The sequence below is a fragment of the Zosterops lateralis genome, assembly GCF_965231275.1.
Source record: "Zosterops lateralis genome assembly, chromosome: W".
NCBI lineage: Eukaryota > Metazoa > Chordata > Aves > Passeriformes > Zosteropidae > Zosterops > Zosterops lateralis.
This window is the reverse complement of record NC_139801.1, coordinates 30,721,287-30,741,806: the sequence shown is the minus strand read 5'-3', so window position 1 is coordinate 30,741,806 and position 20,520 is coordinate 30,721,287. Positions and strand designations below refer to the sequence as shown.

At 45.1% G+C, this 20,520-nt stretch overlaps 1 protein-coding gene across 1 annotated transcript in view; it reads left to right on the top strand.

Annotated features, from left to right (window-relative positions):
- LOC310922247 (mitogen-activated protein kinase kinase kinase kinase 4-like) overlaps positions 1-20,520 on the top strand; it is a gene marked incomplete at both ends in the record, with an annotated part of 106,171 nt that overhangs the window by 36,059 nt on the left and 49,592 nt on the right. The window contains 1 exon segment of the mRNA XM_083882703.1: positions 13,242-13,415. Within this exon segment, the coding sequence (XP_083738829.1) occupies positions 13,242-13,415 (174 nt within the window).

The window sequence follows — 20,520 nt, the reverse complement described above, 5'->3', positions numbered from 1 at the left end:
TTGCTTGCCATGTAGTCCACTCTTCCTTGCCATCCTGGCAAACCACTTCATAGTAATATTTTGTAATGGGCATTTTATGTGATTGTACCTCATCATATTCACACCATCCTACATTTTTGAATCGTCCAATCGTGATGAATTTGGAATTGGGTAAGGCTTCACAATCCCCTCTACTTCCAGGTGATGACCACTGTTTGCGGAGAGTTGTTGTTTTAACTGTCCACTCAGTACGGTTATGCAGCTCTTTCCTACATTCCTTTGCCCCATTTCTGGTGATCGGAGGCATTTCAGTGATAGGAATAATTCCCCAGGGTATGGGATCCCCTGCTGCATGGGGTAAAGGTAGACAAGCAGTTATGGATGACACATTCTGGGTTTTTCCAAAGTCTCGTATCAGTCCTACTACCAGATTTTCCTGTTTAGAGTTTCTTGGTAACCCTACCTCATTATCTACCTGCCGAGTCACTCTCATCTCATCTAGGTACATCATCGTTCTTGCATGTGCCCACCAATCATCCTGTGCTATCCAACACCAGTAAATGCCTTCATCTTTTCCTGGCTGCACGTTCCTTACTATCAGGATAATTGATTCTCCTAATCTTTCTATCTGATACTTCCCTCCAGATGTTAAATTTTTCCCAAACCACCATCCATAATCGGAAAAATGCTGGCCTTCTTTAACTTTACAAGTAAAAATCACATCCTTCCCTTTGGTTACTTGATATTCTCCATGTTGGGCCTTAATTTCAGAGCCTAAGTGGGCCCTTGCCTCCACCTTTCGTAACCCAAAATTCCCTTTCCCTCCACAAGACACTATGCACAGATATATACCTTCTGTCTCTCCTATCTTTGGATCAGTATAATTCAGCCATCCCTTCCCATAAGTTCCCAGAGTCCACCAACTTATATTCCCCAGCTGTCTTTCCCATTGCTGATGTTTATTCTGTTTCCACCACTTAACTTGGATATCCTGATAACATTTCTTTTCCAATTTGAAGGTACAATTTATTCTCAAAGGAGGTCCGTCCCACATATCCACCTGAGTTGAGACTGGAGTTACATTTACAGCTACAGTTTCTTCACTTATTTTCCCAGTATCCCATGGTAAAACTTTCAATTTGAAACTCCCATAATCAAAACTCTCTCTTATCCAGACTACGCAACGATAAACGTCGCTGTCAGTTATTGTGACATTGGATAGTTGCAGGGTGGTATTTCCTTTTTGCTCATCCTCATCCCAAACCATAGTTATACCTGTATGAATTTGTTCTGCCCCTTGTCTCCTCCACTTTATATTGATTTCGTCGGATCCAACTTTCTGGTTGTCCGTGAACAGACAGGTCATAGACACATTCATTCCTTCCATCATCACTATTTTGGTTCTGTAATAACTAAAAATTCATTGGTTAAAGGTAATAAACAGATCAGCAAAAACCCAACTATCAGAATCTGTCCTTGGGCTGGAACACCATTCGAGTGGAGGTTAACAGTTGAACTTCCCAACGGGTCGGCACCTTCTTGACTCGGGTGTAATGTATCCAATTGTCGATCCTCTCGACTTTTACTGCGGTGAAGGTGGTCATGATCACTTGTCGTGGGCCTTCCCTTGTTTCTTTCAGGGGGTCTGTGTTCCAATTCTTCACATAGACCTGGTCTCCCGGCTGGATGTCATGGACAGGATTTTCCAGCGGCAGGGGTCTGTTCCATTGCAGGACTCCTTTTAGGGCAGTAAGTACCTTATTCAGAGACAACACATAATTAAAAAGCACATCATTCCCTACTACATGAGGGTCTCCCTGTAGCATGATATGGTCTGCCATACAGTATCTCGTATGGACTTACTCCTATCCTCTCCCGGGGTTTAATCCTAATTCTTAACAAGGCTAATGGTAGGGCCTGAGGCCACTGGATTTTGGCCTCCTGACAGATTTTTTTTAATCTGTCCTTTCAGGGTTTGATTCATCCTCTCTACTTGCCCGCTGGATTGAGGCCGCCATGGGGTATGCAAATTCCAGGTAACATCTAACAGTCGGGCGACTGTCTGTACCACTCCTGCCACAAAATGAGGTCTCCTGTCAGAAGAGATCCCTAATGGAACCCCAAATCTCGGAATGATTTCTCTCATTAATGTTTTCACTACTTCTTTGGCCTGATTAGTTCTGCAAGGGAAGGCCTCTGGCCATCCCGAAAACGTGCATACACCAGCAGATACTCGTATCCTTGTGATCGGGGCAATTCGGAAAAATCTATCTGCCAATAATCTCCTGGCTCTGCTCCTACCTGTAATTTCCCTAGTTGTATCTGCTTCCTCACTACTGGATTGTTTTTAAGGCACACTGGGCACATGGCATTCACTCGTTTAGCCATTGTTAACATCTGGTTAGAGATAATTTCCCTCTTCAGAAATTTTACCAATACCTCTGCTCCCCAGTGGCATTTATTATGCTCAGTTTCTAAAATCACCTTCATCAATTTGGTAGGGACCACTACTTGGCCAGTCCCAGTCACATACCATCCCATTGCATTCTTCTGGGCCTGGACCAGCTGTGCCAATTTCTCATCCTCAGCGGAATAACTGGGTTTTTGTCCCATATAAGGTTGTACTGGTCCTACCTTCGTTGGAATCAGCGCCATTTCAGTCCAGACCTTTCTAGCAGCTTTTCGTGCGATTAAATCAGCCAGCCGATTCCCTCGAAAAATCTTTCCCTCATCTTTCTGGTGTCCTTTCACATGCATCACAGCCACTTCCACTGGCTTATACACAGCTTCCAGTAGCAGCAGGATCTCATTCCGATGTCGAATGGATGTCCTCTGTGAACTTAACAGTCCTCTCTCTTTCCATAAAGCCCCATGTACGTGCAGAACTCCAAATGCATATTTTGAATCTGTCCATATATTTACCTTTTTCCCACCGCTCAGGACCAGGGCTCTGGTTAATGCTATAATTTCAGCCTTCTGTGCAGATGTTCCTGGGGTGAGGGCCTTAGCTTCCACCACCTGCGTGAGGGTCACCACCGCATACCCGGCATACCTGGTTCCATTCTCTACGAAGCTGGATCCATCGGTGTACAGTTCCCAGTCTGGCACCTCCAGGGGCACATCTCTCAGGTCCGGTCAGCTAGTGTACACCTGTTCGATGGTTTCCATACAGTCATGTGTTAATTCGCCCTCATTCTGCTCACTGCGGAGGAACTCTGCTGGATTGATGCAATTAGTCACTTTGAGCTCAACATCATCCTGTTCTCTGAGCAATGCATGGTATTGTAACAATCTGCTAGAGGACATCCAATGCCCCCCTTTTTGTTCCAAAACTGCCAGTACCATATGGGGCACAAACACCTCCATCTTTCTCCCCAGAGTCAATTTTCGGGCCTCCTGGATCAGTATCACTGTGGCTGACACTGCCCGCAAGCATGCTGGCCATCCTGCGCTCACAGTGTCCAGTTGTTTAGAGAAATACCCAACAGGCCTCTTCCACGATCCGAGGGTTTGGGTTAGTACGCCCAGGGCTAGTCGCTGCCTCTCATTGACATATAGCTGAAAGTCTTTATTTAAATCTGGTAGGCCGAGTGCAGGTGCCTCTTTCAAGGCCTGTTTCAGATCTAGGAAGGCCTTCTCCTGTGGTTTGTTCCACTGCAGTTGAGACTCCTTTAAAGCTTCATAAAGGGGTTTAGCCATTAGCCCAAAGTTTGGTATCCAGAGTCTACACCAACCCACCATTCCTAAAAAGGATCTTAGTTCTTGGTGGTTTCGGGGTGTGGGTATTGCACAGATAGCTTCAACTCTATTGCTTCCCAATTTCCTTACCCCCTTTGAGATTTCACAGCCTAGGTATATCACACTCTCTTGGACTAATTGGGCCTTTTCCTTTGAAACCCGATATCCTCCTTGTCCCAGCATATTCAACAGTTCTATAGTTAGGGTTAAACAGACCTCCCGTTGTTCTGTAGCCAGAAAGATGTCGTCCACATACTGGAGGAGAACGTAAGAGAAGGGTGATTCTCTTACCTGAGTCGTCTTCCATTCCTCCAGCTCTTTGGCTAATTGATTTCCAAAAATTGTAGGAGAATTCTTAAATCCTTGGGGAAGTCGTGTCCAAGTGAGCTGCCTTTTTCGTCCGGTATCCGGATTTTCCCATTCGAAGGCAAAATATTTCCTACTTTCTAATGCCAGTGGGATGCAGAAGAAGGCATCTTTTAAATCAATAACTGTAAACCATTGGAATTTCTCTGACACAGATGTTAACAAAGTATACGGATTGGCCACCACCGGGTGAATGTCTTTGACAATGTTATTTATTGCCCTTAAATCCTGCACTAGTCTATACTTACCATTTGTATATTTCTTTCACTGATGCTAGCAATGTATAAGGATTAGCAACTACTAAATGAATGTCTTTTTAGTTATCTCATTTATGCCCATTAAATCTTGTACAAGTCTAAACTCACCATTAAATTTCTTTACTGGGAATATTGCAGTATTGTATTTTAATTCACATTCTTCTAGAATTTGGTACTTTAGGAATTTATCAATGGTCTTTACTATTCCCTATCGTGCTTCTGCCTTGATAGGATATTGTTTAATTTGCATGACACTTGACTTGCCCTTCCTTCAATTCTACCTGTACTGGCTATGCCAATTTAGATTTCCTTAGTATATCCGTTTTCCACACAGAGGGAATCACTACTTCTTCTACCTTTTTAGGAATATTGGAATTGGTTTCTCTTTTACTGTTAAAATCTTTCCTGGTTTAGACTCGGGTATCCTCATTACAAGTTCACCATTCTCAAAAGTAATCACTGCCTCTAGAGCTGCCAGAAAATCACATCCTAAAAGCAGAGCTGAACACCCAGGCATATATAAAAATTTATGTGTTAAAGTTTTATTTCCAAAGCTCAGATCTAGGGGCTGCAGGAATGGCCAGATCTCCTCTTTCCTTGTGGCTCCAATAATTACAGTCAATTTTTTTTTTTTTAATTTTTTTATTTATTTATTTATTTTTAATTTTTTTTTTCCAATCTGCCCTTCTACATAATTTAATATGAAATATTTACAAGAAAAGTGACATCTTTCCCTTCTAAGCACAGAGTGACCATCTGTTCCTTTGATCCTGGCTTCCCCTCACAGATCCATGACTCTGGCTATGCTATTCAACTGAGGCTGAACATACTGACTAAACCAGTTTGGGCACTCTCGCTTTCAATGTCCTTCTAATTTATTTATTCTTAATACTCCACAGCTTCTGCCAAAACTACCTCTATTACTGTCCCGACCGGTTCTGCCACCACGTCCTCGCCACCTCTAAAAGCTTGTCCAAACTTCTTAACTTTCCGCTTTCCATTTCTTGTAACTTTTCCTAATGTCCTCCTGTGACTGGTCTAGAAAAATAAAGGCGAGCTGAATCCTTGCTCGCCCAACATCCACCTGAAGACCAGTATACCTCCTGGCTGCATCCGAGCCATCCCCTCCACCACCACTGCTCTCCGCCCTGTTCCTTCTGCATCTCCCTTCCCTTCATCCCCGTCCCACAGTCAAAACCCGATCGCTGCCAGGGATAGAAGCAATGGGCAACTCCGGCAGAGGAGGACTGGAGATAGGGGACAGGAGCCGATGACATAGGCGTAGGTGGGAGAGGAGGGTCAGTAGAGGGATAAATCTTTGAGCAAGTGTCAGCAGAGAAGGGGGATAGCCAGGAGAAGCATTTTGGATAGGCGCAACCAGGGGAGAGGAAACAGAATCAGGTGGGGTGAGAGTAAGTGGAGTAAAACTTAATGCTGAGGGAACGTTGGTAGGGGCAGTGGGTCCTACAAATAAATCAGCTTCCAAATCATCTCCTCCCTTTTTTTTTTTTTTTTTTTTTTTTTTTTTTTTTTTTTTTTTTTTTTCCAAAACCAGGTGTTCTACACAACACTTATCTTGGACGCAAGCCAAACTGATTATTTTCTAAGACCAGTGCTTGTATTCCACATTCCACTAACCATGCCAGTTTCTCTTTTAAATAAAAGAAAAGATCTATGTATGGCAATTCATCAAGTTTCGATTCTCGTTTACCATGTGGCATCAGTTGTGATATAAGTTCTGATTGTAAAGACCCATTTTCCGGCCATCTCTGGTTTGTTTTTGAGAGCATAAAACAAATCAAGATAAGGTATTTCATCCCATTTCTCATTATTCTGTAAAAAGTACATCAAAGGGGTTATAACATCAGGGTTAACAGATCCATTCAAAGGCCACTCTGGGCCACCAGTTTCATATAGTGTCCACCGATGATTACAATAATCAATCTTTTTACTTTTTTTTACTTTTATGTAACTCTTGGTGGAATCCTTCCTTTTTCCACCTTCCCAGTAAACATCCCAAGGGGGAATTCCCTGGGACCTTATCATTAGATTGTACCAAAGCCTTAAAGGTTTTAAACGGCATCATCTCTTTTTTTTTTTTTTTTCTTTTTTTTTCCTCTTTTTCGTTTTTTTTTCTTTTTTTTTTTACACCTTAAGTTGCTCACACACACACACACACACCAATACTAATACTAATACCAATACCAATACCAGTACCAATACCAATCTTGCCACTTCTCGTCGCCACGAGGGGCAAGAGCCGAGCCTGCGAGGCTTTCGCCTCGTCTGACGGTCGGCGCCTAGGCTTCCTAGACCATAGACATCTTTAGCCCAACCCTGCGGGAATCGCCGTCCCGTCTTATTAGGCAGGCACCCAAACCTTAAAAAAAAAATAAAGCACCTTTCGGGCTTACCTTCTCACAGTCGTCCGTCAGGCGCGGGGTCGGGCGCGGGTCGATGACTCCCCAGAAATCACCTGGTGCCGGCGTGGAGTTGATCAGCTCGCGAACCGCCCCAGCCACCTCCGGAGGTCCTGCCGCGGTCGCCAGAAAGCTGCTGCCCGATCCCCAGAGAAAACACAAACCAACAGAGTGTCAGTTTATGCGGTGCTTTATTTAGGGGCCCCGAGGACCTGAGGACTAATGTCTCAAAGTCAGGGTCCCGAGTTGGTTACAAAAGATGCTTATCTTTTATACCTTTGTTACAAGTCTTACTTCATCAGCCTACGTGCAGCCTCCTACGTATTTTACTTTAAACATTCACATTCATCTTACAGGTAACCTTTCTAAAGGCTATAAATTTTGCACGCTTGCTCTAGCTAAAATAAAGGTTAATTCTCTAAGCTTAACTCCCACCATAGAAAACATTTTATTGGTAACCATGTAATCATATTTCACAAGTAATTTGTATACCTATGTACTACATGCTCTACTAAGTCCTTTAAACGTTGTTCCTTGCATCAGCAGATTCTCAGGCCTCATTTCTCAGGTTTCGTTCTCATGGGCCTGCACAGGGACCAACTCCTTAGCCTAACTACTGCTAACAGAGGCCTTATGGCAACAATGGGAGACAGAAGTTTTGATGTAGGCACTTCTCAAATAACAGCTTAAGGAACTTGCCTGGCTATGCAGTGTCTGAAAGATGATGGATGAAATGCAGGGAGATGAAGGGATGTTCTCTGTCAAGGTGGGGAGAGCTTCCTGCTGTGTGTGAATGGTCCTCAGGCATAAGTCCATTCAGGCAGATCCACAGACTAATCAGCTTGCTTTTGTACAAGAAACTTTGAGTGTAACTATTGAATGTTAATTATGTTCACTTTTGAACATGGTTATGTGTAGTTTTTTCCTTTTGTTTTCTTTTTATTTTTTCCCTGAAGTAGTTCTGTTCATTAATTGGAGTTTGTTACCAGGCAACTGCTAAGCGGCAGAATTGCAGATTTCTCAAGGACAAGGGTGTGATACATGTAGTGTATAAATTCGTGTATAAAATATTGTATTAAAAGTTTGGACTATTAAAAGCTATTCGGGTGTGACTCCAGGATTCCAAGGCCCATTGTGCAGCTGTGAAACCACAAAATTTGCAACAGAAACGACAGGGCTGGACTGGAGATGGCCCATTCATCAAGGATGGACTTCTACTTCACGGCTACTCAAGACCTGATATCAATCTTGGTGGAGAATCTGGAGGATGATCAAATCAGCACCCCAAGGGAAGAGTCTGGGAAGACTCTTGAGACTTCTTTCATACTTATGGGGAAACTCTTTCAAAATCTTGCTTGGGAATAAAGAAATGCATGAATATTCGGACTTTCAATAGACTTAGCCTCTGGACAGAAAAACTGTATAAAAGCTGTACAGCGAGACCCAGCATTTTTGGGCAAGGTTGGATGGCACCGTTGCTGCTGTTAACCTGTCCACCCAGCATTTGATCAATGTTGTTTGATTTTATTGTGGCATTTTAATTTGATCTTGGAAAATTGCTAAATAAATTATTGTATTTTGGATTGGCTTCTAATCATTTATAACAGATTGGTGCCATGACTCAGATACAATATCGGCGCTGCAGGACCCCTTTGTACGGTAGGCGCCCCACTGATTTTTGGCGACTGGGCGAAGTGGGAAACCCTGTGGCACCTATTGTATTGTTGCCATAAGGCCTCTGTTAGCAGTAGTTAGGCTAAGGAGTTGGTCCCTGTGCAGGCCCATGAGAACGAAACCTGAGAAATGAGGCCTGAGAATCTGCTGATGCAAGGAACAACGTTTAAAAGACTTAGTAGAGCATGTAGTACATATAGGTATACAAATTACTTGTGAAATATGATTACATGGTTACCAATAAAATGTTTTCTATGGTGGGAGTTAAGCTTAGAGAATTAACCTTTATTTTAGCTAGAGCAAGCGTGCAAAATTTATAGCCTTTAGAAAGGTTACCTGTAAGATGAATGTGAATGTACGTAGGAGACTGCACGTAGGCTGATGAAGTAAGACTTGTAACAAAGGTATAAAAGATGAGCATCTTTTGTAACCAACTTGGGACCCTGACTTTGAGACATTAGTCCTCAGGTCCCCGGGCCCTGAATAAAGCACCGCATAAACTGACACTCTGTTGGTTTGTGTTTTCTCTCAGGAACGGGCAGCAAAGGTATTTTGTGAAGGCACTGGGCAAAAAGCACTGTTGATTATTGTTGGTGGGCATTGTCGCTATTTTTTAAAATCTTCACTTCTTTTTATTACAGTTTAAAGTGAACTACCTCCTACTGCTTAAAATATTAGCAGAACAGGGGAAAACCATTTCTCCCTACTGGTTTAGCAAAAATTCCTGTCTTCTCATCTGTCATGTTGTGGTTCCTTCCAGCTGTAGTTTCTAGTAGAGGCTTCCAGTTGTAGCCCTGGTTTGTGCCTGAGATGTTTGGTTTTCTGAAATTCCTTTCCCAGGGAATTTTCTGTAAACAAGAGACATGTTTTTGTAACGGCAAATTTGTTTACATATTTTCCCTAGGAGGGATGACTTCTTGATGTCCCTCTGGTCTGACCAATGTGATTGAAGAGGTTTGTCTTCTTGTCACCAATCGAATTGGTCCGTGTAAAATAGTATAAAAGGGGAGACACTTCCCAAAAATAAAGGAGTCATTTTCAGCCTTCTGAAGTCAGAATCTTTGTGTCTTTGTGGTGTACTACAGCGTCATCCAGTCATGTGGATTTTCCCGTGATAAATATTAGCACAGAAAAGATGAAGAGAGACAAAGCAGAACAGTGTTCTTTGTCTTTTCCCCCTTTCTCATGGAGCCTCCTATCCCTTCCTCTGAACCCTTTTTCACCCACCAGCCACAGCCACCATGAGTCTCCACATCACTCCAACATCCCTTTCCTTGTCCCATGTAGTGGTTTTGGTTTGTTAATTTGAGTCACGGCACTATTTATGTGGTAGTTTTACATTCGCTGAATTTTGTTTGCCAACTGGGAGATAGGATTTTGGAGAAAAAGGCAAAACAGGCTTTAACTTAAAGTAAACAGATAGTTTATTAACACACAGTAAGGGAAAAGAGAAAAAATGAAAATTTCAAAACCTTTCTCTTCCTTTCATAAGTGTTTACTTTTATACAAACAACATAGAGACAAAACCTGTGATTTTCAGTCAGTTTTATTACTTAAATATAAATTTTCATTAATTCTTTAGGAGAGTTTTTTAGTTTATTATGGAATTTTCTCTCACTGACAACCTAGAACAGTTTTCTTGTGGGTTGGAACTTTCACAGAAACAGCTGCCCGGGGAAACCTGCTTCCCATCAGCAGTTTCCCAAGCTGCTCATGGGTCATGGAACTCAGGCATCTGGGGTGTCACTTTTTAAAGATAAGCAACTTCAAAGGCAAAGGATTCTTCATCTCAAGGAACAGAGATGTCTTCTCACTTCTTTCACTGGTGCAGGAGCTTCTCTCTCTCTGTTCAGGCATCTTGATAAAAATGAAAATTAGAATGTTGAAAATTTGAAAAGTTGAAACCCTTGATTGTCATGAAATAAGTGTATTAATATTTTAAATGTAATAATCTTAAATTGTAATGTAACAGTAAGGAGCCACCTCCATGGTACCCCTGAGAGGGGGCAGTGAGGGGGGGCTGCTTGGTCGCTGGAGGCCGCCCGCAGCCCCCCCCCCCCCCCCTTGGGAGAGCCTGCACCTCCCCCCCCCAGACCCCGGAACGAGCTGCCCACCACCTTAAGAAAACCTGCACAGACACCGAAGCGGGCTATCCCAGCCCCAACCCCCGCTAAATGCCAGCAGCCCGCAGCTCCCATCCCGGGCAGCCGCCGCCGCCGCTGCCGCAGCTCTGCCGACGGGGCGGCCCGCCCCCAACCCAACCTGCTCCAAAAGGACCCGCTCTCTGAGCCACGGCGGATAGCCGCTGAGCCGCCAGCGTGCTGCTCCCCCCCCCCCGAGCATCCGCTTGCCTCGGGCCGGCACGGCCTGGCTCCCAGAGCCCGCGCCTTCCTACCGCTGCCCCGTCCTGGCATGGCTCTCCCGACGGGGCAGCCCGCAGCTGCTAGCCCATGCGGCCATGCCGCCGCCGCCGCCGGCATAGCTCTGCCGACGGGGCGGCCCGCCCCGGCCCGGCCCGCTCCAAAAGGACCCGCTCCCCGAGCCGCGGCGGATCGCCGCCGAGGCACCACCACCGGCGCCTCCCCCCCCCCACCATCGAGCCCGTGGGACCTCCGAGACGCCCGCTCCCCATGTAGCACAGCCATCTCGCTGATGCTAGTTGTGAAATACCATGAGGCTGCTCCAGCCCCTGCCCCCCCGGGGCAGCCCCGTAAAACATGTAAATTAAAAATCCCATTGCATTCTGGGACCCTTTTTAACACCAAAAACCCCCTATAAAGATAAATCTAAGTAAGATTTAAACCCACAAAAACCAGTACTAAGCTGTATATACCCTAGAGTATCAATAGAGCTAATTAATACAATTTTTGTAACTCGCTGTAACCTAAAAATACCAAAAGAAAGGTGAGACCCCGAGGCAAACAAACAGAAATCAGAACTCCTTGGAGACTCCTGGCGAGGGAAGAGTTCTCCAGCTCTGCTGGAACTTCCTGCTGCAGAGCTGACCAGGACCCTCCTCCTCAAGGGTGAACCCGGTTGCTGGCCCCTCGAGACACCCTTGTAAGAGCTGATTAATAAAGGCATTTTAAGGAGAAAAATATTATCTCCGCCCATTTTTAACAATCTCATGGGACCACAAGAATCACAGATTCTAATGCAATATTACTCAGTCCATCACAAACACCTTTGCTCAAAAATCCACAAATCATCTCCCCAAATGCATATTTCTCATGATTTAAAAGACAATCTATCTATAGAGTTAATTTCCATAGCTCAAGCAAGAAAGTCCAGCCAGCAGGCAACTCCTTCATGCTTCCTCTAATTAATCCCTTTCTTACTCTCTCCATCTGACTGTTATGCTGTCTTCTCTATGTTGAATCACTTTGTCTGTTCTCACTCCAGGAAGAGCTAGTGCTCTGGAAGTTCCATCTGCTGGCAGGAAAGAGTTAATGCTTGCCCAGGCCTGTGGTGGTCACGTGATCTCTGCCAGGCAGCAGCCACAAAGATTTCAAAGGTCTAGGAGATGGGGAATAAAACCTCAGGCTGACAGATTTCAGAGCAGCCTGGCTGATGGATGCCTCCTGCCTCTACTCCTCAGTCTCATCCGGGCCTCGGTCCAGCTTCCCCCCCCCCCCCCCCCCATAGGGGGAGCAGCAAGGTGTTTCACAGCTGCTAAAAAAAACAATCCGGGCTGGGACAGGGGCACATCAACCCATTCCCCGGCTTGGGAGTCACCGGGCCAGGTGGGCCTCCCGTGAAAGCCCAGGTCTGGGAAGGCTGGGCCATCCCGGCCCCCCTGCAAAGGAGAGAGCCAGGACTGCCTTACCTCCTGTGAGGGTGGAAAGAAGAGAGAGATGCCAGGCTTTCTTCTAGATTTTAAGGCTGTATGACCCAGAGGTGTATACTTGCACCCAATTGGCTATTTTGGTTGTCAATTTCAAAGGAAATCACCAATTGCTCCCCACCATCTGTGCTAAACCAACACATCCCATCAGCATGAACTGCTTTGAATTGGTTAGGGTGTACCAAACTGCTTGAGTGATTCAAATGGAGATTTGATTTGGTTTAGTTCAGTTGAATGTGACTGAAAACTGAACTAAAAAGCCCCATACTGGTTTTGTTTCCCAGTCTCAAATACTGACATGCATATTTTGTGTTCAGTTTTTACAACTTATTTAAAATATAAAATGTATTTCCAGAAACCAACCTCTGACTCCATAGACAGCGCTGTCAGGGACAGAGTTTGTGTGGTATCTCACAAAGTTCTCAAGTATTTCCATGGGATGCTGTAAGGAGGTCTGCAGAACCAAATATCACTACACTGGAAATGCTGATGCTGGGTCCTACTAAATGTCCTCTTTCTGGAGTAAGGTTTCCTAATTCAGTAAATGGAAAGTAGCAATGAAATGAATGGTGAAGGGCTTTGAACTAAATGCAGGTCCAGAACCAAGAAGTACCGCCTTCTGTCTGCAGTACACAAAGGTCAGGTCTGGAACTCGCTAGCAAATCATTTGACTTGGTATCCCTGAGGTGGAAGTTCCTTCGTTTTCTGTGGTTGAGGTAATGTAGATGAAGAATTTGTGGAGCACTTCAGGAGTAAACCCCAGATTTGTCATCTCAGATGTTTGCCATACACTTTGGTATGTAATTTTTGGTTTTAATCTTACCGTAAGGTTTGTCTTTAAATGATGCATCATGGAGAGCACTCCTCCCCATGGGCTCATTATTTATCATCCTGATTAACTGGAGTTGCAGAGTGCATTGGAAATAAACTAAATGTGGTGTTTAACTGTATGTTCTCATGCAGGATCAGATTTTAGGGAAACAAATTCCAAACACCAAAGAAGGCCTTTGGAGCATAAACAACCAGAACCATCTCCTGCCAGATCTCCTCCAGCAAAACCAAATTACAGACTCCTCTGTGAACCTGCCACAAGTGCCACTGACTTGCCAGGAACCTCAGAACAAACCTCTGCCTAAGGTAAGAGATAAATTACAGGTTGACTGGATTGAACTCCAGCCTTTTAAAGTTCCTCTCTCCTGTCTCTTTTTACAATGCATTTTTTTCACTATATCCTGTTGCTGAATTTCTTAGGGAAAGAAAACATGATTTATATATAAATATTGAACTACCTTGACTGAGGCCTAAATTGAGGCCCAAGGCCTGTGACACAGCAAAAACTTTTTCAGTTAGTTGTGGCACAGTTAGAATTAGGTATTAAGGTGTTTGGGAAAGATAATAGGGTGTTGAAGGTCACTGAATAGAATTGTTAATATGCAGGTGTTAGCCACCTTAAGAGTAAACCAAACAATGTGTGTTTACATTCTTTCCTGTGCTGTGTGCCAATGAAAATGTGTCTGCATTTGTAAACTATCTGAAAGAGTATATAACCTGCCATTTTAGATGAAATAGAGGGACTTCATAGAATTAACCATATTGGTCGTACCTACGTCTGTCTCAGTCCAACCCTCTCTTATTATCGGTATCCCTGGCATTTTATGACACCCGAACAGGGACCACTTCGCTTAAATGCGTTTGTTCGCTTTGATGCATTTGCTTGCTTAAATGCGGAAATTCGTCTAGACGTGTTACGAGAGCTCTACTTTAATTGTGGTGAGAGTTCTTGGGCGAATTCTACCTAGCATGCAGGAAAGAACCCGCACGAGTCCTAGCTTAGATGCATTAAGGACTCATTAAGCCTCTTAGCTTGGACCTGAAGCAGAACCGGTTCGAAAGCGGAGCGAGCTGAGACCGGAGCACCGAGCGGAAGGAGCGAGAGGGTTGAAGCTACGGGGCCGGACGTTCGAAAAGCGTCGGAGCTATCCCGTGGCAGAAGGGTAAGCCGCAGTGGGGAAACAGCTCAGAAAAAGTTCAAAGACAAAATGAATGCCGACCTTAACACAGCAGTGCGGCTTCTTTATTATATTCTCTCTATGAGAGGTAAAAAACTGAAGGAGAGTGAGTTAGAACAGTCAGCCCTGTGGGCCAAGAAGAAAGGAAAGTTAAGCAGACCGGCACTTGCGTTTAGTTACAGCAGAGCCCGCGTGAAAGAGAAAGGTGGGGGGGGTCCGTCTCCTCACAGAACAGCTGCAGCAGTGGCCGTAACAGCGACAACAGCCCCGGTGCAGCCCCGCAGCAGCACCGCAGCGCTCACCACATGTCAGCAGCCCGGCGCCGGCACTGGCGTGGGCTGTGTGGGGGTGGCGCGGGCCGGACAGTGGGGGCTGCCGGGGACAGCGGAATCCGAGCAGCGCGAGACGAACAGAGCAAGCGCAGAGTTGAAAACTACAAATCCCAGGAGCCCTTGTGGCTAGTGCATGCGCAGAGACGCAACCATGAAGCAGAGCGCAGGCGCAGAACTATGTACTACAAACCCCAGAAACGCTTGCAACAGGAACAGAGCGAGTGAGATGAAGATCAAGCGGCAAGGTCGCTCTGGGCGAGAAAAACCTCGAGAGAGAGCGAGACAGGACAGCCTCCAGGGGACGGGTCGAGAGAGAACACCCCCGCGGACGGCGCCGGGCCAGCACAAGCAACACCAGAGTACAAGGCAGAGACGGGAGCGAGGCGACATGGCCCCGCCTCTCCCCCGTGCGGAGGGAGCCAGCCCCGCCTTGCACAGCAACAGCGGAGGCAGGCGGAGCCAGCACAGGCAGGAGCGGGGCAGGCAGAGGCAATGCAAGCAGGGAGCAGGCGTGGCCAGGGCGGAGAGTTTCTCCAAGGTGCCACCCCCTCAGACCAAATGCCGGGGAGCCTGACCCTACCCACAAGCAACACTGATACAAACACAGCAAGCTGTATCCCTTCAGGTACAAAGAAAAGGAAGAGAAACACCACGGATGACAATAGCCCTCAGGTTAAGAGGAACTGCATTCAAGCAAAACTATAATAAACCAATCAGAGTTACAAGTTTTCTGAATTCAAAATCAAAGATATAAATGTGCAAAACAGCTGCATGATCACAAGTAAAAGATCTGAAAGAAAAATAGCAATCATTTGTATTTTCATTGTGCACAAGCCCATCATAGTATGAGAAAAAATTATAGATTTGATGTATTTAAATCCAAGTTAGGTTGTGTTTTAATAATGTATTAATATTAGAAATAATTTTATGTGGTTTTAAGTTTAAGCCTTGTTAAGTATAAGTTAAATATAAGTTTAAAATTTGTTAAGTAAAGTTGAATTTAAAATAAGAATTGATAAAGTTTAAGTGATAAATTTATATTTTTTTAATTTAAAGTTTTATTGTATGTAGGTTTTAAATATGTTTTGTTAAAATATACTAATCTAATTTGCAAAATTTAGTTGTTTTTTCTCAAAAATAAGAAGGCTTCAAATGACACAGCTGTGATGAAACTAAAAAGTTTGTAAATGAAAAAGAAAAAAAAATTTCACATAGTGATTGTTATAGGATGTAAGCTTTTTTATAGGAATTTTGTGTTTTAAGATAAGTTTTAAAATAATAAGTTAAGTTTTAAGTTAAATAAGTTAAAGTTAAATAATAAATAAGTTAATAAGATAATAAGTAAGATAAGTCAGTAAAATAAGATAAGTTTAAGATAATAAATATTGTAAATTGTATCATAATACACTTTAGGGTTTTTTTATGTTTTTTAATTGTTTAAGCATTTCATAATTACTATTGTTAAAAACTTCGTTTCAAAAATATATTAAAGAATATCACTCTAGATAAAGCCAGGTCCTGACCAGACTTTGTCTTTAACTAAAAGAAAAGTGATCATCAACAAAACCAGATGTTTCTGCACCAAAAAACCAAATACAAGTCACTCTGACTTGACAATTTGACCTTCTAAATATGACAGCTGGACCAACTTTTGAAGTGAATTTGGGAGCCTTGCTCGGGAAAGGTACCCAGATTTTTACTGGGAAAAAGGTTTTTCAGCTGTTGCAGAATCTGGGACAATGAAACAGCATTTTAATGATTGGCAATTATTCAAATTTACATGTCTTATTGTTTGACAGTTGTTAATTGTTTGCTATTTGGAAAATTTTTAGTTGTTGTGTGTGAAGCTTTTTTATATATATTTCAGATTTAAATAAGGGTTGTGCATTTTCAATTCAAAATACAGTTTTTTACTAACCTATGGCAAAGAGCTTGTTTGCGTTTTCACAGATAAAAAATACAAGAAAATTTTTGCAACGAATGCAAAAATCATGTTAAGAACAGAATCTTTAACAGTTTTAAAAATGAAGAAGTGAACACAGAATTGAACAAGTGTCAAGACTGCAACCATCTTTTTGCCTTGTGTGCAAGGACTTATAGCTTGGGTTTTCTTTTTTTTTGTGTTGTATAAATTTGACCGTTTTCAATTTACAAACAGTTTTTATAGTTAAAAAGTAACATAAAAAAACTTATAGTTATTAATGCTCCTTTTGATAAATACCTTAATTTATGTAGTTTTGTTAGTTAAATCAAAGACTTAATCCATTTTGAACTTTTTTTTTAATTGCTATTATAGTTATATAAATAGTTATGTCCTATGTGTTAAAGTGTATACAAAATATAATTAGCTATGCCTTTAACTCAGTCTAGGTAGTTCAAAAGAAAAAATGGGGATCTTTTGCTAAATTTCTTAGGGAAAGAAAACATGATTTATATATAGATATTGAACAACCTTGACTGAGGCCTAACCTGAGGCCTAAATTGAGGCCAAGGCCTGTGACACAGCAAAAAAATTTTTAGTTAGTTGTGGCGCGTTGCTCCTGCATTTCTTACTTTCAAGTATTTGAGTCTTTGCAGCAGCTGTCTCACCCTGCTTCATGTAAACAATATTGTATTCTTAGAATTTATCAGTATGTTTTGCATACTTGTTCTCTGAGAGAGAATTTGACTGATGGTCATAGTGACCAATGGAGTTAGGAGGTTGTAACCTCCTTGGGCCAATCTTGGCCCTTTGTACAAAATGTATATAAGTAGAATTGGAGTCAGATAATAAAAGAGCCTTCTATGTTTGACTCTGCTGCTGCTTGCTGTCCTCTGTGAGGGTTCGCACCCACATCGCAACGTGTTGTCCCTCTAAGGGCAGGGGTAACATTTGGTGACCCCGGACGTGTGAGAACAGGGGCCTCCTGTAACATTTGGTGACCCTGAACATGGGAGAACGGGGTCCCCCGTAACATCTGGTGACCCCGTCCATGTCTGGACTGCAGCTGGGTCACATCTGGTGACCCTTCATGTCCGAACGGCACATCTGGACACTGTCCGTGTCTGAACGGACTCCTGACGTGGGAGAACAAGTCACACTGGTGACCTCTGACTGCGTGAGAGACTGCGCGTCGGAGTGAACCTCTTTGCCAAGTGAGAGACTGCAGCTGCTCTGCCTGAGGTATTGTGGTAAGAGATAATGATCTCTAAACCCTCCTCAGATGAGGAAACCCTCATGTTGGACCTTTGCCTTGAGGTCCTCCGGAGAGAAGAAGTCTCCTTTCCTGGAGATGCTCTCCAGAAATTGTTCTACTATGCTAGAACTCATGGGTTTTTTTGCAGCCTTCAAAAAGTTTTTTATACAGCAGAGTGGAAGTCTTTGGGCAACCATCTGCTCCAGGTTTTCTTTGCAGATCGCAGTGTGAAGCTATTTGAACTCATAGTGACCTGGAACAGGCTGGAGAAGGTTTTGCCTAAATTGCAGCCTTCCAGCTCTGAGGACGGCTCCAGCCTCATCGGGCTGGGTGCAAGGGAAGATGGTGGAGAAAAACCGACCCCCCCTTCCTTGGAAACGCAGCAGCATGGCGGGAAGCCTGCCTGCACTCAGCGCACCAGCTGAGGTGGGCACAGGGTCTTGCGCAGAGCAGATCCCTTCCCCACCCACGCCGCATCGGCGATGGAGTGTGGGAAAATGCGGGTTCAGCCCAAGCCCCGCGGGACCAGCGCTATCAGCACCTCTGAATCCCGACCCACAGAAATGGCGGCGGCATTTCAGGGCTTGGAAAAGCCCCACAGGATCGGTCCCTCAGAGAGCCGTGTCGCAGAAACGGCGGCGGCCGAGGCGAAAGATCGCCTCTCCTACTTCCCCCCCCCCCCCCCCCCCCCCCCCCCCCCGTGCTTTCCTGGCCTTGGAAGCGCCAAGAGTGCTCTTGGATCCGGGGGGGTGGGGTGGTTTTTGCGGATTGTCCGCACTGTGGAATGTCGATAAGATATTCCCTGGGGTTGCGCCATTCCGGGGGGCCAGGCGGAGAGGCCCCCGGGACTGAAGGGGGCAGCCTGGGATGGGCAGTGAAGCCTGCCCGGCCCGCCCGGGGGGGCCCCCCGAGCCCACGCAGGACGGGGTGGCCCCAGAGAAGCGGCGGGGCCGGCCCGAGGCAGGCAACGATTTCTGCCCAGTCCACGTGGGGGGGCGCGGCCCCGGACCGAGAAGGAGCCCCCCCGCACCGGCCGGTCTCACCTGCGAGAAGGGGTGGGGCAGCCCCGCGCCGGGTGGCACGGCTGGGCAACGCGGGAGCAGCAGCCGCGGCTCCACTTGGGAATGCAGGGCTGGGACAGCCTCCCAGCCCCCCTCCTCCCTGTACCGATTGCAGCACTCCCCCTGAATCGCCCGTGCCTGTGGGGGCAGCGCTTGGCAAGCAGGACACGCCCCACCCAATGCTGCGATCCCCCTCCCCCCGCACTGAGCAGGAGCAGCGTGGTGAGGGCAGCTGCCGCCGAACTGAAGGCGGCTGTGGGCTCTGCGCTGTTCGTTTTAATGGGACAGGGCGGCCACAAGCAGGTGTTCCTCCACTGCAGAGAATCCCGGGGTTCCGGGTCCCTCTCAGTCTCGGATGATGTCCCAACCGAGGCTGATGCTGTGGGCGGCCGTGGGTCAGCACGGCGCCCCCTGCAGGGCAGGGATGAATTCCCCAGCTCTGCAGGTGAGGTGAGAAAATTTCTCACCCCTGTCTCCATGGAGCACACGGGACAGGATTCAGAGGCCAGCACAACTAATGCTCAGGCCAACAAGAAACAAAGAAAGAGAGTGCAAAAAAGAGGAATCACTCCTTTGTTTCTTTGTGGAAGGTGTGGACGGCTGAGTCACATGGCAAATGTTTGCAAGGCAATCCATGTGAATGAACAGCCCCTGTCAAACGGGCAGTGGGGTGCAAAGAGGAAGTGTGCTCGGACAGAAGAGTCTTCCCAATACCCACAGCCAATGGAGGTCTGTTGGGAAAGTTCAGTCCCACACCGACTTCTTCCTGTCAGAGTCCCTGAAGGGACCAGAATTGTTTAATTTGTGTTTGAGTTTCTGTTCACAGGACAAAGAGTCGGTGGTGAGAAGGCAGTTGCTCTGAAGTTCCTGAGCTGCCTTGATTTCACTGGACTGTTGCTCTGATCAGAGACTGTCCTGGAACAATTTGGAACGGACATTGCGATTTTCTCCTTTGCTGTTTGACAGCTGGAATGGACTGTCTTTCAAGATCCATTTGTTGCCCTTCGTGACTTTGGGAGCTGTTGGACCAGGATCATCTGGAATCTTCAACCAGTCCTGGGACATTCCTCTGTTCTGCATCGAAACAGAACTCTGGGGACTGGAGGTTTTTATAACACCTCCAAAAAGCCAATCCTCAATTGTGAATCTGAATGATTGTTTTCTGTGATTCATTTGTATCCTGCAGGTATCACCGACTGATGAATGTCCAATTCCTTGCATGTTCTGGAATGGGTCATTTTTGCCCCATCTGCCACAAGGCGGCAAAAATATTGTTTGAAAAAACAAACAAACAATCAAATTTTTTGTTTGTTTGTTTGAGCTAATTATTGCTCGATTTCAGCCGCAAAAGATGGCAATCAATCATTTTTGTATGAGCTCATTGCTCAATTGATAAATGCAGGCAACAATGCTTGTGAATTTGATGGGTGCAGATTTTTGTAAAATTCATACTCTCAGTATTATGGGAGGAATTTGAATGGAGCTTTGCAAGCAGTGTTTTTCTGCCAAATGCTCTGGAGCCGTGAGCTGTTGCGAGTGGCAAGAATACTTTGGATTTCTTTTTGCGGCCCAAAGATATTCAGAAATTTAGTGCAAGGACCCACTGTCTTTACAGATGATTTGGGGAGGACGAGGTAGGCCAGTGTTGCTTGGAAGGATCGTTT